The sequence below is a fragment of the Chionomys nivalis genome, chromosome 17 (assembly GCF_950005125.1).
Source record: "Chionomys nivalis chromosome 17, mChiNiv1.1, whole genome shotgun sequence".
Taxonomy (NCBI): domain Eukaryota; kingdom Metazoa; phylum Chordata; class Mammalia; order Rodentia; family Cricetidae; genus Chionomys; species Chionomys nivalis.
Genome location: NC_080102.1, coordinates 2,292,871 through 2,312,353, shown reverse-complemented (window position 1 = coordinate 2,312,353; position 19,483 = coordinate 2,292,871). Strand labels below are relative to the sequence as shown.

The following is a 19,483-nucleotide window of genomic DNA, read 5'->3' as shown; positions in this document are numbered from 1 at the left end:
AAATGGGTTGATTTAAGTTGTAAGAGTTAGTTAATAAGAAGCCTGAGCTAACAGGCCAGTGTTGCAATATAGTTTCTGTGTGTTTATTTGGGCTGGACAGCTGGGAAGCAAATAAGCTGTCTCTGGCTACAAACTCAAATCCTCTGTAAAAGCAGTACATGCTCTTAACTGCCTAGCCATCCTTCCAGCCACCGCTCCCAGACTTTTCCTAACTTATATCACAGGCAGAGGGGTGGCCTAGAAACAGCAGCGGAAGACATGCTCTAGAGCTTCCCGCCTAGAGTACAACAGCAAGAACAGCAGCAAAGGAGCTGGCCGGAGGACGCAAGCTGCTGCAGGAGAGAAGACTGTCAGCCCTGCCACAGGAAAAGGGCCGGAGATGTTACGGGCTAAAAGCATACTGTATTAACTACCAAAGCTCAGGGTTGTACCACTAGTTACTGTTCCCAACACCCAAGTTAGTCACTGTAACACTTAGCTGACAACACACCTCTGACATGAACACCTAAAAGTCACTAGGCCATAGCCTGAGCTTCCAGGGCTATGAGACCCAGGGAGCTGTAAGTCTCTGGCACTCAAGAACTTGAAAATGACAGGACTCTCAGCCAGCCATTAGAAATGGCAGAAGACAGTTACCAAGCTCTATATATGAAAATGACAGGAAAGAAACTTGACAGAATTTAGACTAGCAAGTCCAGCACCACCAGTACTTAGACTAGCAAGTCCAGCATCACCAGTACTTAGACTAGCAAGTCCAGCATCACCAGTATCAGTGCTTCAGGGGCTCTGTTCTGCCAAGGTAATAGAGAGTTGTGTGTATGTGTGTATGTGTGTGCATCCAAAACCTTAAAATCTATATAAACACAGACACATGAAAAGTCTCTCTATAACAACATTTGATATATATTTTAATAATTTGGCTTTAACAATTCATTACCTCATTTCCCTTTCTCTAGAAAACACAAAATGACTACAGAGGTTCTAGTTATACGGATACCACAGTATCTGTTAACATAACATTTACCTTACTAAATTGTCTCATCATAATATTAATATAGCATAAACAGCAACTTTTCAATAAAGTATCAACTCAAAAATGTATACAGACTATCTAATGTTTAATAATCAATAAAGAAATTTCTACGAAAATATTTTATTCCATATTTTTAATTTAAATGGAATTAAATGAAAATTTCAAATAATTATAGAACTTTAAAACAAGACTTTTTATGTAAAAGACTTGCAAACTATATAGGCTCTGTTGCTTCCACTCATCTGTGCTGCTGACGTAAGAAAACATCACAGACAGCAGCAATCGAACAAATAAAGTCATGTCCTAAAACCCATATTTACAAAACAAGCCAGTGGCGCAGGAACTGAGTCATGACCAGTATTCTAAACCATTTGTCTTCATTTAAAATGTACTACTTAAAACATAGCTATTATTCAACCTGAAAACATTTTGTATCTAGTGATTTGATTTGATTACTTAGGCAAAAAATTCAGAGCACAAATAAATGTATCTAAATTATGAGAGAACCTGTTAAAACAGACAGGGGTTTAGACTTCCCAACTGTCGATAGCACTGCCAAGAGAATATGGTACTCCTCTTCCCTTAACTGAGTTTAGTAAGACAAGGGCTGGCTAAGGAAAAGTCAGATAAAGACAGGCAGAGTCGAGGGCATCAGGGCACATCTTTAGCAACAGTGCTTGGAGGCAGACAGGAAGGGTGAGCGCAGTCCAGCCTGGGTGATATGGGGAGTTGCAAATCAACTATGGCTACTTGGTGAGACTAAGACTCAGAATAATCAATAAAAAGACAGAAGAAGTCCAGAAACTCAAAAAGCAAACTAGAATGGTGTGGGAGGTCCTTCTTTCTATGTGTTGCTTTTATTGGTTAATGAATAAAAAAACTGTCTTGGCCTACTGATAGGGGGTGTGGGGGGGAGGAAAACTGAACTGAATGTTGGGAGGAAGAAGGCAGAATCAGAGATGCCATGGAGCCACCAAGTCAGACAAACAGAATATTTGCCAATAAGCCACTGCCACGTGGCGATATACACATTAATAGAAATGTGTCAAATTAACATAAGAGTTAGCCATTAAAAAGCTAGAGCTAATGGGCCAAGCAGTGTTTTAGTTAATATAGTTTCTGTGTGGTTATTTTGATTCTGGGAGGCTGGGATGAACAAGCGACCTCCTCCAATACTATAAATACTTCTAGAAAGAAATATACACAACTTCCCATAATCTTAAATACCACATTCTAAACATATGGGTAAGGAAAAGCAAAGATCTGTTCAACATCTGGCCAACATAATAAGATCAAAAAGTAAAAGCGGAAATAGATAAGTATGCAGACAAAAAACATCACAAGCATCTACTGACCATGCATAACTTCTAAAAGGGAGATACTGGGAGGCTAGCCGGAGTTAGCATTTGTTTAGAGTTCTGAGGGCTCTGGGATGGATCCTCAGCAAAACCATCAGTCAAAAACAGAAATGCAGAGTGTTTAGTATAAAAATACAAAAAGATGTATTTCAGGTCAATTTCAATCGAACACAGAATTACTCTCAATAGTATCAATGAAGTCAACTTATCCATTAAAGTCTTCAAATAACTGAAGTAAAATCAGAAACATCAAATTATATATTATAATACTATTAGCAGGCATAAAATTTATCAGTTTTCAGATAATGATGTGTTTCAGCTTTATTTCTTACGAAGGAGACTTTGGCTCCTAAAGAAGAGCTATAGGAAAAAGCAAATGCATAATGTTTACTGTGTTCTTGTTTGAATTAACGAGCAATCCCTATTCAGTAGTTACAGTTCTCTAACATTCATTCTACATTATCCATAATCAGATATCTTAGACAGTCATTAAGGTCCAAATACCTTTAATTTTTACAAGAAAACATGCATACGTATGTAATAAAGGCTAAAAATTAAATACATGACTTATTTTGGGGAGTCCATATTTGAACTGGAGAGATGGCTCAGCAGTTAAGATCATTGCCTAGTCTTCCAAAGGTCCTAAGTTCAATTCCCAGCAACCACACGGTGACTCACAACCATCTGTAATGAGATCTGATGCCCTCTTATTCATGCATGCAGGTAGAACACTGTATAGTTAATAAATTAATTTTTAAAAAAAAGAAAATGCATTAAGAGAGAGGGGGCGAGTCCATCCATATTCTCCAGTAGTTTAAACTTCATCTCACTTGAATATAAGAAAGTAATATTAATGTAGTAAGTTTCCTTAAAGGTGGATCTACTCTTACTGGGGTTTCCCCGATGCATATGAAAAACTTCTATTAATAAAAAGCAGTACATAAAGCAAACCCTAAGAACGTTTTCCTCTCCTAAATTGGTATTTGTTTTGCCAATGCTGAAATAATTTTACTTACAGGAATAAAAGCATTTCTTAGCTTTCCCATAAACAAATTGACTTAGAGATTAAAACTGAGGCCAACAAGCTGGCTCCGTGAGTTAAAGCCCTTGCTGTCAAGCCTGAAGACCTGAGTTCAATCCCCAGACCCAATACTGTGAAAGGAGGGAAAGAACTCCCTTAAATTGACCTCTAACACCCGTACAAATGCCATGGCATGAATGCACCCAACACACACACACACACACACACACGCATGTGTCCATGGACAGCAACTGATGCAGGATAAGGAGATGGCTCAGTGGGTAAAGCATCTGACATGCATGCTTCAAGACCCGAGTTTGAATCCTCAGAAACCCATACATATCCAGGCACTGTGGCACACATCTGTAATCCTAGTGGGAGGTGGAGACTGGGAAATCCCCAAAGCTTAAAGGCAGTAACATGCAGTAACAAACAAAACAGACTTTGCCTCAAATGAGGTGGGAAGTGTCCTTTGGCTTCTACATGAACTCTGTAGCAAGTACACAAACACATATCATGCCCAAAAACTAAAAGGATTTTATATATATAGTAATAATATATATATATATATATATATATATATGTATGTAAAAGAAGACACTGTAGAGTAGAACCTGAAATCTGATTGCTAATCTTCCTAATTTGATGGGATCTAGAATCACCGTGGAAACAGATCTCTGGCATGTCTATGAGGACTTTTTGGATTAGGTTAACTGAAGTGTAATACACAGGGGCTCTACCATTCCAAGGGACGCAGTGAAAGAGCAGAAAGGCGAGATCAGCAGAGCACAAACGTTCCCTGCTCTCTGCTCTGACTGCAGACTCAATGTGACCGCCTCCTCGCCAAGACTCCAGCAAGAAGACAAATACCTAATAGAGATATAATCTGCTTTTCTTTTATAAACATATTTACAATGATTTTATAAAATTTTTTGAGTAAGATTAAACAGAACTACTACTGATAGAACTGTGCTACACATGGTAGCACATACATGTAACCCCAGCACTTGGTAGACCGTGGCAGGAGTACATGTAAAGTCATCTTCAGCTACATAGTCAAGCCTGAGGTCAGCCTAAGCAACATGAGACCCTGTATCCAAAAAAAAAAAAAAAAAAAAGATTATGTGTAGTGCTATTTTATTTCTGTTTTAATAAATAAAGCTTGCCTGAAGATCAGAGTGCAGAGTTAAACCACTAGAGGCCAGGCAATGGTAGCACACACCTTTAATACCAGGACTTGGGAGCCAGAGGCTCTGTGAGTTCAAGGCCACCCTGAGCTACACAAGATCAATCCAGAAACAGATCCAGGTGCTGGTGGCTCACACCTTTAATCCTTTGTTTGGGAATCAAATGCCTTTACCCCCAGCACTAGGGAGGTGGGGACAGGAGCGACAAGGATGGGTGGAGAGAGGAATAAAAGGGGGAAGAGACAGGAACTCACTGGAGCATGGAGTCTGAGGTTTGGTAGAGACAGTGCAGTCTAGGCAGTCTGAGGATCGTCCTTTCAGTCTGAGCATTGGTAGAGGTAAGATCTCTCATGGACTGCTCTGCTTCTCTGACCTTAAGCTTTAACCCATAAATCTGTCTCTGGGATTTTATTATTTGTGCTACAATTATGGCATATCAAAATTGCATTATTATTGTTCTTGCTCTTTGAAGTTACTTTTTAGTATAATAGGTTACCTGAGTACAAGCAATGCAGAACCATGAGACCTCGCTACATGTTAACAATGAACTAACAGGTGGGCAGCATATGCTACAAGGACATGCTGGGAAAAGAGTTACTTCATGTCCTAGAGACTTCACGACCCTAACAAGAATGATGTGAAATTTAAAACATGAGTTGTTTGCTTAGGAATTTTCCATTTAGTATCTCCATACCACAATTGGCCACTGACCGAACTCACAGAAAGGTAAACCAGAAGTCAAGGAGAAAGACTGCATAACTCAGCCATACTAAAAAGTACATGAAATATAAACAATCTGAAACACTCCAGGGCCTAGAGCGATGGCTCAGTGGTTACAAACACTGGCTGCTCTTCCTGAGGTCCCAGGCTCAATTCCAGGACCCAGACAGTGGCTCATACCCACCTGTAACTCTAGTTGAGGGAACCTGACCTGATACCCTCTCTGGTCTCTATGAGCAAATAAAACTCTCATAAAATAATTTTTAAAAGAAAAAACTGAGACAAAACTCAATTGAGATATAAACGCTCGGTATAATTTTTAAAAACTAAAAAGAAAGCCATAACAAAACAAATAGGTTCAGAACGGCAAGAACGATGGCTTAGTGGGTAAAGGCACTTGCCACCAAAGCCGAATTCAATTCCCAGAGATCACTTGCTAGAAAAGGACCAACTCCCACAAGTTGTCCTGACTTCCATATATATGTTGCTCATACATGCAAACACGGACACACACATGCTATAGTTATTTTAAAATGAGTACATTTAAGAAGAAAATAACAGGCATCTAATCATCAGATCTAGATCAAGAAATTATTGCATACTGAACCTGTGGAGCAAATAGAAACAAATGGAAGCTAAGCAAAAGATGCTAGACACAACTGTCACATACCTTATTATTTTAGGCAACATTCTAGAATATACAAACAGAGATAGAGATAGGAAGACGATTACAGCACACATCAATAGGTAGAGGGCATTTTATGAGGTGATGAAAAAGTTTTTAAACTCGACTGTGCTGGTGGTTGAAAAATATTGTGAATACAACAACCCTTACAGTAAATATAATAATACAATCTATTAAGTTGTACTTTTTTTTTCTTTTTGGTTTTTTGGAGATAGGGTTTCTCTGTAGCCTTGGAACTGGTCCTGGAACTAACTTTGTAGACCCGGCTGGCCTCGAACTCAGATTCTCCTGTCTCTGCTTCCCAAGTGCCGGGATTAAAGGCATGCGCCACCACCATTTGTTGTACTAAGTTGTACATTTTTAAAGAGTTGGTTGTATATTAATTTCACCTTTCATACAGTTGTGTCAACAACAACAACAACAAAAGCATAAAGGAGCTGGCTGGGGTGATCAGTTAGTAAAGTACTTGTCCCCCACCAAGAACAAGGCCTGAGTTCAGATCCCAGCACTCATGTAAAAAAGCCGGGGACAATGAGGACAATGATGCCACACTGCTTGTGACTGCAGAGCTAACGAACAGAGGAGAGGGTCTACGGACTTACGGGCCAGTCTACCAGTTACAACACACAAAACAAGAGCTCAAACCCAAGGCCTGCAGTTATAAAGTTTGTTACCAAGTGTGTAGCTTTTGGAGCTCTTACAGAGGCCGGAAGACTTAGCCCATCACAGGAGGCACAGGCTCCCTTCTCTAACGGCAGTAAAGATGCTAGCCGTGGGATATGAGAAGCAAAATTCTTGCTTCTCAGTCTTGAAATAAAGAGGCTACAAACAGAAACTGGACTATATTATCCACATTATATCAAGGTCATCAATGGCCAATGCTAGAAGAAATGAAAAAAAAAAATCAATAGAGTATGGTGATTCCACAGCCCAAATCAGAAATTCTGAGCCAATAAGGAATTCTCAAAACTCCTAAAAATGCAAGAAAAGATCACTGGAAAAACATATCCTATAACTCCAAATACTAAGGAGAGTTTACAACTCCATGTATTAGCCAAAAACAAATTTAAAGCTCATTAGTTCTTCAGTGTGATATACTGAAGCTTTGGTGTAGGTTAAAACAATTTCTTCAATCTTAATAATAAAGCTAATTCTATAGACAGCCTTAGAAATTACTGAATTTTTAACTTTAAAGATTTTAAACATGAGTAAGTCTGGTGGCATAGGCCTTTAATCCCAGCTAGGGAGACTAAAGCAGGTGGATTTCTATGAGTTCAAGACCAGCCTGTTCTACACAGCAAGTTCCAAGACAGAGAAGGCTACATACTGAGACCCTTTAAAAAAAAAAAATGGTTGAGTGGTGGTGGCACAGGCCTTTAATCCCAGCACTCAGGAGGCAGAAGCAGACAGACCCAGTCTAGTCTACAGAGTATGTTCCCGGACAGTCAGGACTGTTACATGGAAAAAATCCTGCCTCAAAAAAAAAAGATTTTAAACATTTACTTTCTAGATGATATAAAAATCAGAGTAAGTTTTAGGACAAATTTCTATTCACTTAAGTTGAAGAAATACTTTGCAAGGTTTAATAAAATAAATACATGTATATATACAGATATAGATATATATTCTCCAGCACAGAATTTAAGTGTGTAGAAAGTCTACTACTATTTTACAGAGCAAGTCCACAAAGGTTGAACACTGAGAAAGGGGGCGGGGGGAAGGGATGTGCAGTTAAATATACGCTATTATATTGTTTTAGCTCTTGAGTTTTATGTTCAGAGGACTTTAATAGATTACACTAGAGTGTTCATAGTATGTCATGAATCAATAAAGTTCAAAAAGAAAAAAAAAATAGGCCAAGAGCCAGAGGATTTAAAGGTAGGGACAATGACTGACAGAGATATGACTACCACAGTAAGCAGCAAATAGTTAAATACATTACTAGGAAATTTCTAAGTATCAAAAGTAGTTTTGCATGACCCACAATGTAATCTTCACTTTAACACAACTTGGTCACCTTCACATCCTACAAGTTTTGTAATTACAGTGGAATACAATGCATGTCAGGGCAGCTGGCTGTGACCCTGTAGGCCACAGTCACACTAAGTTCTGGAACTCTTTCCCTAAGTGGCTCTGCTGACAAGAGAGCTTGAGTAGCACTTGCAGTCAGCAGGTGCTGGGGAAGGGACTGAGCATTGCAAACAGGACACAGCTCCCACAGAGCACTCAGCAACTGTGCGTGGCACAGTGACAGCAGCTAAGGCTCAGACAGCTCTGGATCATTTAGCACTGACTTTCCACGCGCATGCCACCCCGTTCCTGCCATTTCAAACCCTCATCTCCCAGTCTTCTCTGCTCTGCAGCTGCACTGGAGCAGAGCTCCTCAGTTCTCACTCCTGTCATTTTTTAACTTTACTACAAACTACTAATCAAAATGTAAAACCTAAAAACAGTTTTAATACCATTAAAATGTCATTTCATTTGTAATGATTTTGTCAAAATGTTAATTCTAACCACTAGCATAAATATGAGTATTACTCTCCAGGGGTGTATAACAATAAATAATTTGTCCAAATGTCAAATGTAATTTTCAAAATTCTTTCTTGCCAAAATTTTAAACATTAATAGAAAACACTTGTTTTGAGAATGGTTTCTATTTATGACATTTGGCCTTTTGCTGTACGCACCACAAAATTCAGACCTCAAATACCGTGCAAGGGACATCTGATCACCCCGCAGTGGCTATCCACAGGGCCCAATATCAAATATTAGTTCGAGGTTGCACTGTCGTGTATTACAGACCCATCCCCACCCTGTAATCGGTTGTGCTCTGTCTCTCTAAAGTGAGTCTTTATAGGACATCGGCCTTCGAACTTCCACCTCCCACTGAGGAAAACCGTGTCTGGGTGATTTTCCTTCTTTTAAAGTAGAGCACCATATGGTGGTATAACCAAGGCCAGATTTTAAAAAAAAAAAAAAAAAAAAAAAAAAACTTGAAGGAAGATGATGGTTACGGACTATTAACTACCAGATATAATTATAAAAGGAAACTAGGCTGCAATACCACTACAGATTTATGAACAATCTAAAATACTAAAAGTTCACAAAATAAATTTTTGTGAGAATGTAACACTGGTCTATTTTTTCCCAGAATCATATTATTTAAGTGAAGCTGTATATTACAGATTTTGAATCAAAGATCACATAAACTTAATAAAAACAAAAAGTATAAAAGCCCAGTGAGTCACTCTAACAAACTACTTAAAACAGGAAATAATTTTATTAGTTCATAAATAACCCTAATATCACAGAAACTAAAAGTTTTATCTAAAATAAGATTTATACACTACAACTGTCTTATAGATCTTATAAAGAATGGCATTTCAAACTTGTCAGTTCTCTTCAGACTGGAAAGCAATCAGGCAACACTGGGGCAGGGATATCCAAGTACAGTCCCAGCACAAAGGTCTACAAACCAAGGTCTTGTTTCAGAGTCAAATCAATAAACATCCAGTATGCTGAGGGTACAGGGAATGAGAACTCTACATCATCCCTAGTAAGGTACAACTGACTAATCAAAACTCTACTAAAATAAAAATAAAAAACACCCTTTAGATCAAAATATAAAACAGCTCCTTGTAAATAATTATGTTACTTTAATGGACTTGCAGAAAGTACATAAGATTTATGTGACAGCTGACAGACCCAAAAGCAAATAAAATCATTAATAGTTAGGCTCAGCAGTTTCTTACCTGGATTCCATCTTTAAGTTTCAAGATGCATTCCATTGTATTGATCGTAATGACCACAGGCTCGGAGCCCAGTTTTGTCCACGGTACATGGATCCTCAGCTCATGAATATGGCCACTTAAAAATGTGAATGGTGACTTCAGTTCCTTACAACAGAAAATCATAAAAGTAAATACATAAGTGTTTTTATTCTCATATAAGTTCTTTCCTTAAAGGAAAATTTTTTTAAAAGTTTGGGGGACATTACTACTTATCAAAAATTAGAATAAACAGCCAAGCAGTGGCAGTGGACGCCTTTAATCCCAGCACTCGGAAGGCAGAGGCAGGTGGATCTCTGTGAATTTGAGGGCAGCCTGGTCTACAGAGCCAGTAAGTCAAGGACAGGCAAAGCTTTTCACAAGAGAAACCCTGTCTCAAAAAACTGGGAGAAAAAAAAAAAAAAACAGAAAAAGTATAGGTAATAATAAACCACAAAAATGTGCTAAACAAGTTACATTTAAAAAGTTAAATTCTCCAGGCTTCAGTTTCCTAATAAAGCAAACAGGAACTGCCTCCCACCTGGGCACAGGCTACAGGCTTTTACAAATGCTGGAGCAACAGTGACCACAGAAGTAGTTAGCAGCAAGACTTGTGCTACCCACAACGTACTTTTTCCTGTCTCTCTCACAATATGCCACAAAACATGTTCCCAAAGCAAGCTGAAAGAGGCTTACTTGGAGACAGGAGGCTGGCCTGACAAAACAGACTGAACGCCTACTGTGCTCACCTAATGATTTAACCTAGCTATGATGTGGGCATCAACTCGAAATGCTTTCAATTGCTTTCCACTATCACCAGGCAGAAGTTTAACAAATATAAATTTTACCAAAATCACTTTAGACTAATCTCCTAGAGAAAATTTTTGTGGCAAATCAAAGAAACTATATTTGCTGCACCGCAACAATACTGCAGCAACCTGTAAACTGAATAACTATTAAACATACAATTTTTTGCCAACATACTTGTTTCAATAACAATAAAAATACATCTATGTATAGGTAAATGGTTAAAACCAATTACTGTAGAACCATCAGACACAGACCCAAATCCTGAATCTGTCATGTGCTAACCCAGTCACACCGGACATACTCCTTCTCATTATCTGCAACTTTAGATGAGAAAACAGTTTGAGGGCTTGAACTGTGTTTCTCACACAAAGCCCACTTTAAGGAGGCTAGCACTGATAATGATTATTACTATTATGTAAGTGTGGGTCAAAAGTATGACTACAGACAGAAGTTTTTGCTGCTGTTTTGTTTTTATTTTTCGTTTTTTGGGGTTTTTTTTTTTTTGTCTAAAATTAGACTACCAAAATTTTGTTGTTGCTAACCTTTACTAGTAAGTGCATCTCATTATAAGCTTAAAGAGGTAATATCTTCTTCCAATACTGGCACAAGAATATATGCTAATCCTTTAATCCCAGCACTTGGGAGGCAGAGGCAGGCGGATCTCTGTGAGTTCGAGACCAGCCTGGTCTACAAGAGCTAGTTCCAGGACAGACTCCAAAACCACAGAGAAACCCTGTCTCGAAAAACCAAAAAAAAAAAAAAAAAAAAAGAATATATGCTAATCAGTACTTACACCACCACAATATTACTAAATACTTACTGCATACTAAGTCCAATTATAAGCAGCACCCCTACATGGGATTATTTATGAGAAGATTAGATATCATCCACATTTTATAATGATGACTCTTAAGGCATGAAGGGTTAGATAATTTCACAAAATGAAACCTCTGCACAAGAGAGGATACAAATCAAACCAGATTCCAGAGTCCTTGCTTTTAACCACTAAAACTGCTGACCTTCTACCTCCTTTACCAACACTAACTTCAATCACAATACTATGAGTGGTTACATTTCTACCTCTCGCACCTCTTAACTTGTGCAACAATGTATTTGCAAAATGTCTAACAAATTTGCCGTCTATGAATGCAAATCAATTTTAATTAAATTCTGAATGCTAATCATCAACTGAGCCACTACCAACATACTAAAAAAAAGTAGTTCTCTACATTAGCGAATGGAATTATAAGTCATACAGGCCAGATCAGAAATGCAAATCAAATTCTATATTTAGCAGTCACCTGATTGTCAACAAGAATGTTTGTACAAAGTATTGTGATAAATAAGTAAGAATGTATCTGCTTTGAGAAGGGAAAAATACAGATACTGATTATTGTACCTAGATCTTGAAGTAACCAGAAGCAAATTACTTCCTTTCTGCTATTTCCTGTCCTAGAAATATAAATCTCCATCTTGACCATGGTGTGCTTCCCACCCTTCACTGTGGACTATCTACACAAACACGAGGCAGAGTGCTTACAGAGTAGTGTGGGGCTTGACCACAAGAACTCCACAAAGGAGGGAGAGACGCTTCCCTAAACACCTGTACATGGCTGTTCACGGGATAGTACTAGCTAAGATTTAAGATGAGAGCTGAACATCTCTCAAAAATCTAACACCTATAATCCAAGCTACTCAGGAAGCTGAGGCAGGAGGATCAAGTTTTCAGGTCAGACTAGGAAACAAAGGACCTCATCTATAAAACAAGTTACTCTTAGATAAGGTATGATGGGGGAGTGTTCCTTCATAAGAATAATTTTAAAATATTAAATAAACATAAAAGGCAACAAACACAAAACAAGCGAGTTTACATCTAACTTAAAACCTTTGAATAGCAAACAAAACAACAGAGTATGTGGGCCACATTAACAGATATGAGAGAAAATAGATGAAAAACATTTATCTGGGAAAATGTTAATATCTACTGTATAGAAGTTCTAAAACTTAAAAATTTCTAAAACAACAAAATCCTATTTAAAAAAAAATAAATAAGCCATGCACAATGGTGCACACCTTTAATTCCAGCACTTGCACAGAAACAGGTGGATCTCTGTGAGTTTGGGACCAGCCCCTGGTCTATACAGTGAGTTTACAGACAGCCAGGTCTACACAGTGAGACCCTATCCCAAAAGAAAGAAAAGGATAATAAACAACTTGAACAGAGACTTCTCCACAGACAAGATGCACAAATGCCAACAAGTATATAAAAAGATGGTCAAAGATGGTCAATATTCAAATCTAAAGCAGTGAGCTCTGATTCCTTATTTGATATGTACACTTTTGAAAATGTGATTGAAGACACACAAATCAATAAGGAATAGATTCATCACTAGCAGAATATGGAAAGAAGTTCTCCAGAGTAATACCAGATTGTACAGAAAACCCACCCACAAGAACGAAAGGTGAGCAGATGGTTATAAGCGGCCAGCTGCAGGACTCTCTTCCTGTCTTCTCCCACTGGAGAAAGATTACAGAAGGGGAGGGTGTGCAGTGTCTGCTAAACTGAAACACACCCTCCTGGAGACACAGAACAGCTCTCCCAACTCTCTAGACTCGGGACTCTCAGAACAGACTCACAGGGTTGCCTGCGATGGCACATCAGTGTTAGGAGTGTATCACCTATGCTGGGTGAATACGTCAATGATGCAGCTGTCTTTCCCTCACCCATTACAATCTAAATCAGTGGTTCTCAACCTTCCTAAAACTGCAACCCTTTAATACAGTTCATGTTATGATGACCCTAACAATAAAATTATCTTCATTGCTACTTCCTAACTAATTCTGCTGTTATGAACTATAATAAACGTCTGATATGCAGGACATGTGATATGCAACTGCTATGAAAGGGTCATTTGTCAGGTTGAGACCTACAGGTTGACAAACGAGCTCTAAATAAAACCTCCCCTCGGAAACTCAGTAATTCAGCAACCTGGGCATCTTGAACAGTCATCAGTGCCCCACCTCAAGTAAACTGACATGGTTCATGCCCCCCCTCCAAGAACTAATAAAGCAGGAAGGAAGAGAGTTTTTGAAGAGGAAAGTGTATCATAGTGACTTGTTTGGCTATTTTTTTTCAAATGGAAACATTTCCTCCTAGAAGGAAGAGGAAGACTTCTAAAATTCAAAAAGCTAATGAAGTGTACCTTAGTTAGAAAGCCCTCAGTGTTAGGTGGTTAACAGTCCCCTCCCCCAGGTTAGTAGTAAGGAGAGCAGCTTGCAAACGGTGCAGTGAGCTCCAGGAGTGCATCACACACGAGCTGTCACACACATTAAGGGGGGATTTTCAGTGGTGCTGGTGCCTTCGAGACACTCACACTCCTGCAAGTAACCCTAATGTACTCGCTAGCTCCCTAAGCCAGACTTATTAGAATCATTTCTTTGTTGTCAGTGTCTAAAGTCAATGGAAGTTTGTTCACATCTACCCCAGGAAAAGGCACACAAAATGGAGATCCTGTGAACAATCACTAAGACGATAACTCAGAAATAACTTGGAATCAAAAGAAAAAGGAGATTTAAAAATCTCTATTAAATACAAAGTAAATGGCAGAGACACACTAGAAGAAAAAAATGACATTAAGACACTGAAAGTAATTTGAAAATGAAAGATGAAAATCCAACCATAAAAATATAAGAACTGAACATAAAAGAATTAAATACTCCAACTAAAAGGCAAAGACTGTCAGGTGATTTAAACCTGTAAGAGATGTGAATATAAAGAAACACTTCAGATATGAAAAGAAAAAGCAAACTGTGTGTCCTAGTTTGTGTCTACTGCTGTGACCAAATCCTGACCAAGAGCAACCTCGAGAGCACAGGTCACAGTTCACCATCACAGGAAGAGCGACCTCGAGAGCACAGGTCACAGTTCACCACCACAGGAAGAGCGACCTCCAGAGGAGAGGTCACAGTTTCACCACCACAGGAAGAGCGACCTCCAGAGGAGAGGTCACTCGGTTCACAGGTCACAGTTCACCACAGGAAGAGCGACCTTGAAAGCACAGGTCACAGTTCACCATCACAGGAAGAGCGACCTCGAGAGCACAGGTCACTCGGTTCACAGGTCACAGTTCACCACCACAGGAAGAGTGACCTCGAGAGCACAGGTCACAGTTCACCATCACAGGAAGAGCGACCTCGAGAGCACAGGTCACAGTTCACCACCACAGGAAGAGCGACCTCGAGAGCACAGGTCACAGTTCACCACCACAGGAAGAGCGACCTCGAGAGCACAGGTCACAGTTCACCATCACAGGAAGAGCGACCTCGAGAGCACAGGTCACTTGGCTCACAGGAAGCCAAGGCAGCAGTCACAGCGGGATTCTGGAGCAGGAACTGAAGCAGAGACCATGGAGAAATGCTCTTTCTCTGACTCTTTCCCCTGGTTTGCTCAACTACTTGCCTAGAGATGGCACCGCCCACAGCAGGCTGGGCCTCCCCACAGCAGTTAGCAATTAAGGAAATGCCCCCACAGGTCTGTCCACAGGCCAGTCTGGTGATCAGGCACCACACATAGCAGGCAAACAGTAAGTACAGAAAGCTAAAGTAAACTATAATTATCAGGTAAGACAGACACCATAGTGGGATGGAGAAAAAAGTTGACAGTAAAGATCAGAAGAGTTGGGAGACCATCCTGGACTCCATGAAACCCCACCCAAAATATGAAAACCTAATAGGGGCAGGCCTGAGTGATGGCTCAGTGAGTGACGGTTTGTACTAGGAAAATCTGAGTAGCCAGTTCAGATCCCTGTACTCATGAATAAAAATAAAACATACGCACAGTCATACCTCTAACTCTAGTCCTAGGGGTGAGGAGAGACAGGAGGATTGCTGGGACTTGCAGCCATCAGTCTATCTCCAGCTTCAGTAACTAACCTGCCTAGAGAAGCACAGTGGAAGGAGACAGAGCAGAGCACAAAGTGTCCTCCGCTGGCCTACACTCGCAGAGGTACAAACACGTGCACATGCCAATGTGCACACACCTCATACACATATGCCATGCTCACAGGCACCACGCTCACAAACACGTAAATACATTCACCCAAACACAGCCACACCAAATAAACAAAAAAGAGGTCAAACTGGACATGTTACAGTGATAAAAAGATCAATTCATGAAGAACATATAAAATATACAAGAAGTCACAAAATACATAAGCAAAATCTAACAAAACTGCAAAGAGAAAAAAAACACCTCAAAAATAATCGCAGGAGCTGGAAAAATGGCTCAGTGGTTAAGAACACTTGTTCTTGCAGGGGACCCAGGCTCCATTCCCAGCACCCACATGGCAGCTCACAATCATCTTTAACTCCAGGAGATCTAACACCTTTGTTCTCCAAGGGCACCAGACACAAACTTGGTGCACAGACAAACATGCAGACAAAACACTCATATCAAAAAATAATAAAAATACTAGTGGAATGTAGGCACGAGGGCTCAGCAGGTGAGAGCGCTGGCCCACTCAAGCCTTATGACCTCAGTTCCATCACCTGGATCATGCCTAAAGGAGAGAACCAGCTCCTGCCGGTTGTCATCTGAAAGTCTAGTCTCATCACATCGGCTCCACATTTTGTTAAGTTTCTAGCCATGCAATAATAAAATAAACTAAAAGCATCAATGGTATCTAGCACATTATATACCAATTTTTAAAAAACAGGCTTAGAAGATCCAAAAGTAGCATTACTTATAATGGCATAGGCAATAGGTCTGAAGAAACCTACCAAAATCTTTTAGATAAATTAATCAGGATAGGAATAGCCCTAAGCACAAAGGCAAACACTGATATCCTGGACAATAACTTTATGAACTTCTATTCATCATTATGTCTTTAAGAAAGTAAAAGCAGCAAGCAAACTGGGAGATGATATATTAACACATATCTGACAAAGACTTCATTTCCCAGATACAAAACAGGAGCCAGAGGTATAGCTTAGGCACAGAAGGCAAGCTTAATCATGTGAGCTCCTGGATTCAATACCCAGAAACAACATAAACAAAATAAATTCCTACACAGCAGTTAGAAAGGGCAAATATTCTCATCTTTTCCCCTACTGTCTCAAAAAAAAAAAAAAACCCAGAATCTAGCAAAAATATCCAAATGACCTGCCATTTGGGATATTCAAAGAAAATACAATGGCATATCACTACACATCCACCAGAAGCCAAAAATTCAAAGCAACAAACATACCAAGTAGGAATAAAAATGTGAAATAATTAAAACCACCATAGTATGACCATTAATACACTGTTATTAATATACCATTAAACTAGTAGCAATACATACTAAAAACCAAACATGCCTACTTCCTAGGTATGTACGTAAGGGAAACTATTGCTTACATAAAAAAGCCTACTGTTTATGTACATTTAAGCATGTTCATAGGCACTTTCTTCATAAGAGCCAAAAATATAAACAACCAAAAGTGCTACGATAGAACAGATCAATTGTGGCACTCTTTGTTGTTTTTGAAAGAGGGTTTTTCTGTGTAACAGCCCTAGTATCCTGAAACTCACTCTGTAGACCAGGCTGGCCTTAGAACTCAGAGATCCACCTGCCTCTGCCTCCTGAGTGCTGGGATTGAAACCTACACCACCAACAACCAGCTAAATTGTGGCCATATATACCATGATTGAATACCAAGAACAAACTACTGCTGACTCAACAACGTGGGCTAATCAAGGAAGGATGCTAAACAGAACTCAGAAATCATTCCAGTTTAGCTGAGCCTCAACAGTACGTAAATACACAAATAAATTAAAAGAAAACACTTTCTTGACAGAAATAAAACTGCCAGTATATATAGCAGAACACTTGACCAGCATGCATGAGTTCCTAAATCAAATCCTCTGAACGTGTAAAACAAAAATTCAGAAGTGAGATTAGCAGTGTCTTAGGGGTCAGGTGTGTGAGCTACACAGGAGAACCTTGTAGGGAGCTAGAAACATCCCACGTCTCTATCTTGATGGTAAATTCATTTCTTAAAAAAAAAAAAAATAGTAAATGAAAATAAGACATCCCATTGAGCCCGAGAAGGAATGAGGAAGGATCTGAGTTTCTTGGGGCTTTGTCTAGACTGTCCAATAACACGACAGAGCACACATCATCCCCATCAGATCAAATCTCCCTATCGCCTACAGAACAGCTGGTCTCTGGTCCTTCAGCTTCCACAGATAATCTGTACCCTCAAGCAGAACCAAAGTACTTGGCATGTGTTACTGATAAGTGTGGTAAGTGAATTAATAAATACGTGAACTCTGAAGTCACAGTTCATTTGCATCAGATCATTTCAATGCTAAAATAGGAGGTGATTAATAAAGATGTTTCCAATTTTATCATCATTCTCAATCTGTGTCTACATTTTTCCTGGTAAAAAGGAGCAAAACTTTGACATGTGTGTGACCTTGCTGCCTTTCACACTCTTCCACTGACCCAAAAGTAGAACAAGAATGAAATGCCTTCCAGCTTCATCTGAAATTGTGCCTGAGCATATCTGGCAATGCTTGAGTAAACAGGATGAAAAATTCTGCTAGCAAGAACACAACTGTTTTCCTATCAGTTGGAAACCGGGAATCCTAATAGAGCTATAAGAAGTCTCTAGCTACACAGTAGCCAATACATACTAGCAGGAAACTTGTCATTCAAAACAGTCAACAGATCATGTCTACGGAGCCGGAGATGTTGCCAATGACAGCTTACGACATACCTGTTCCAGAACATCTAACTTTAATTCGAGTTTGCTGAGAACCACGTCCCCACCCCATAGTGAAAGCTGGAGATCCGAAGGCTTCAAGTTCTTGATATAGCGATTCACATAGCTCATTAAAATTGGAGTTACGTATGACTCCAGCATCTTCAAAGTTGGGAGTCAATGGCGGATCCTGAAAGGGGAAAAGAGAAATATAAGTCTCTGGATCGGCCGGCAGCGAATGGAAAAGCACTTCTCGGGAGGGCTGGTGAGGCCGATGAGCGGCCCTCCGCGTCCGGCCGCCACCTCCCCGCTAACCGCGCGCCTCACCTGGCCTAGAGTGGGCAGAGGGGGCGGCGATGGCAGGCGACAGCAGGCGACGGTCCCCCGGCGTGGGAGGAGAGCGCGGCCCCCTTCACGCCCGCTGTTCCGCAGCCCAGCCGGCCCCTGAGGCGCTCGACTCCCGGAACGCAGCCGGATCTCTGGCCATAGAAGCCGAGCTGGCGTCCGGCCCGCCGCAGCCGCGCCCCCGCCCCGAAGCCACACACGCCACCGAGAGCGGCTCCCGCGAGCTCCACCTCCGGGCACCTGGCCGCGCCGCGCTGCTCGCGTTCCGCGCCACTTCCGGGTGTGCCCGCTTCGCGGTCCGAGAGGCTGTGTGGGCGGAACGGCGACTCAGCGTCTGCCTGGGACGACACCGGCTTCCCTAGGCCCGCAACCCCGCTGCCGTCGCGTTTGGGGTTCGGGCCGACCGCTGCGAAGCGCTCGGGGCGGGGGACGGACCGGTAAAGCGGAGGCACCGGGGATCCGGAAGTGGCGAAGCCGGCCGAGGCGCTGGCGGGGAAGCGCCCCAGGGCAGGTCGGGAGGCGGTGCGAGCGCGGAGTCGGAAGGGCCGGGGACGCTGGGCCGCAGAGGCTGAGGCAGCCTGCGTTCTGCAAGCCCTGAAGATGTACCGGGGGCTGTTTCCCGTGCTGCTGGAGGAACTGGGAAGAGGAACTGGGGTTCGTTGGGGTGGAGGTAAAAGGCAGGTAGGAGGAGCTAAGTAGGGCGGAAGATTTTAAAAGTCCCACTCAAGTTTGTTAGAAAGGTGGCTGTGGGCAGGAAATTGAGATCAGAGGTGTACAGCGTGGAGGAATGCTCTTAGACCAGGCGCGATCC

At 40.9% G+C, this 19,483-nt stretch overlaps 1 protein-coding gene across 7 annotated transcripts in view; it reads right to left on the bottom strand.

Annotated features, from left to right (window-relative positions):
* Vps13b (vacuolar protein sorting 13 homolog B) overlaps window positions 1-18,906 on the bottom strand; it is a 438,985-nt gene extending 420,079 nt beyond the window's left edge. For 5 of the 7 annotated variants that reach the window (XM_057791252.1, XM_057791249.1, XM_057791251.1 and 2 more), the window contains exons 1-3: window positions 18,655-18,889; window positions 18,343-18,517; window positions 9,757-9,900 (exon numbers count right to left, since the gene is read on the bottom strand). In XM_057791252.1, the coding sequence (XP_057647235.1) occupies window positions 9,757-9,900; window positions 18,343-18,489 (291 nt within the window). In that variant the 5' untranslated portion in view covers window positions 18,490-18,517; window positions 18,655-18,889. Of the gene's footprint in view, window positions 1-9,756; window positions 9,901-18,342; window positions 18,518-18,654 lie in introns of all 7 variants that reach the window. The other 2 variants (XM_057791255.1, XM_057791253.1) reach the window with 2 other exon arrangements.
* Between the last annotated feature and the right edge of the window lie 577 nt (window positions 18,907-19,483).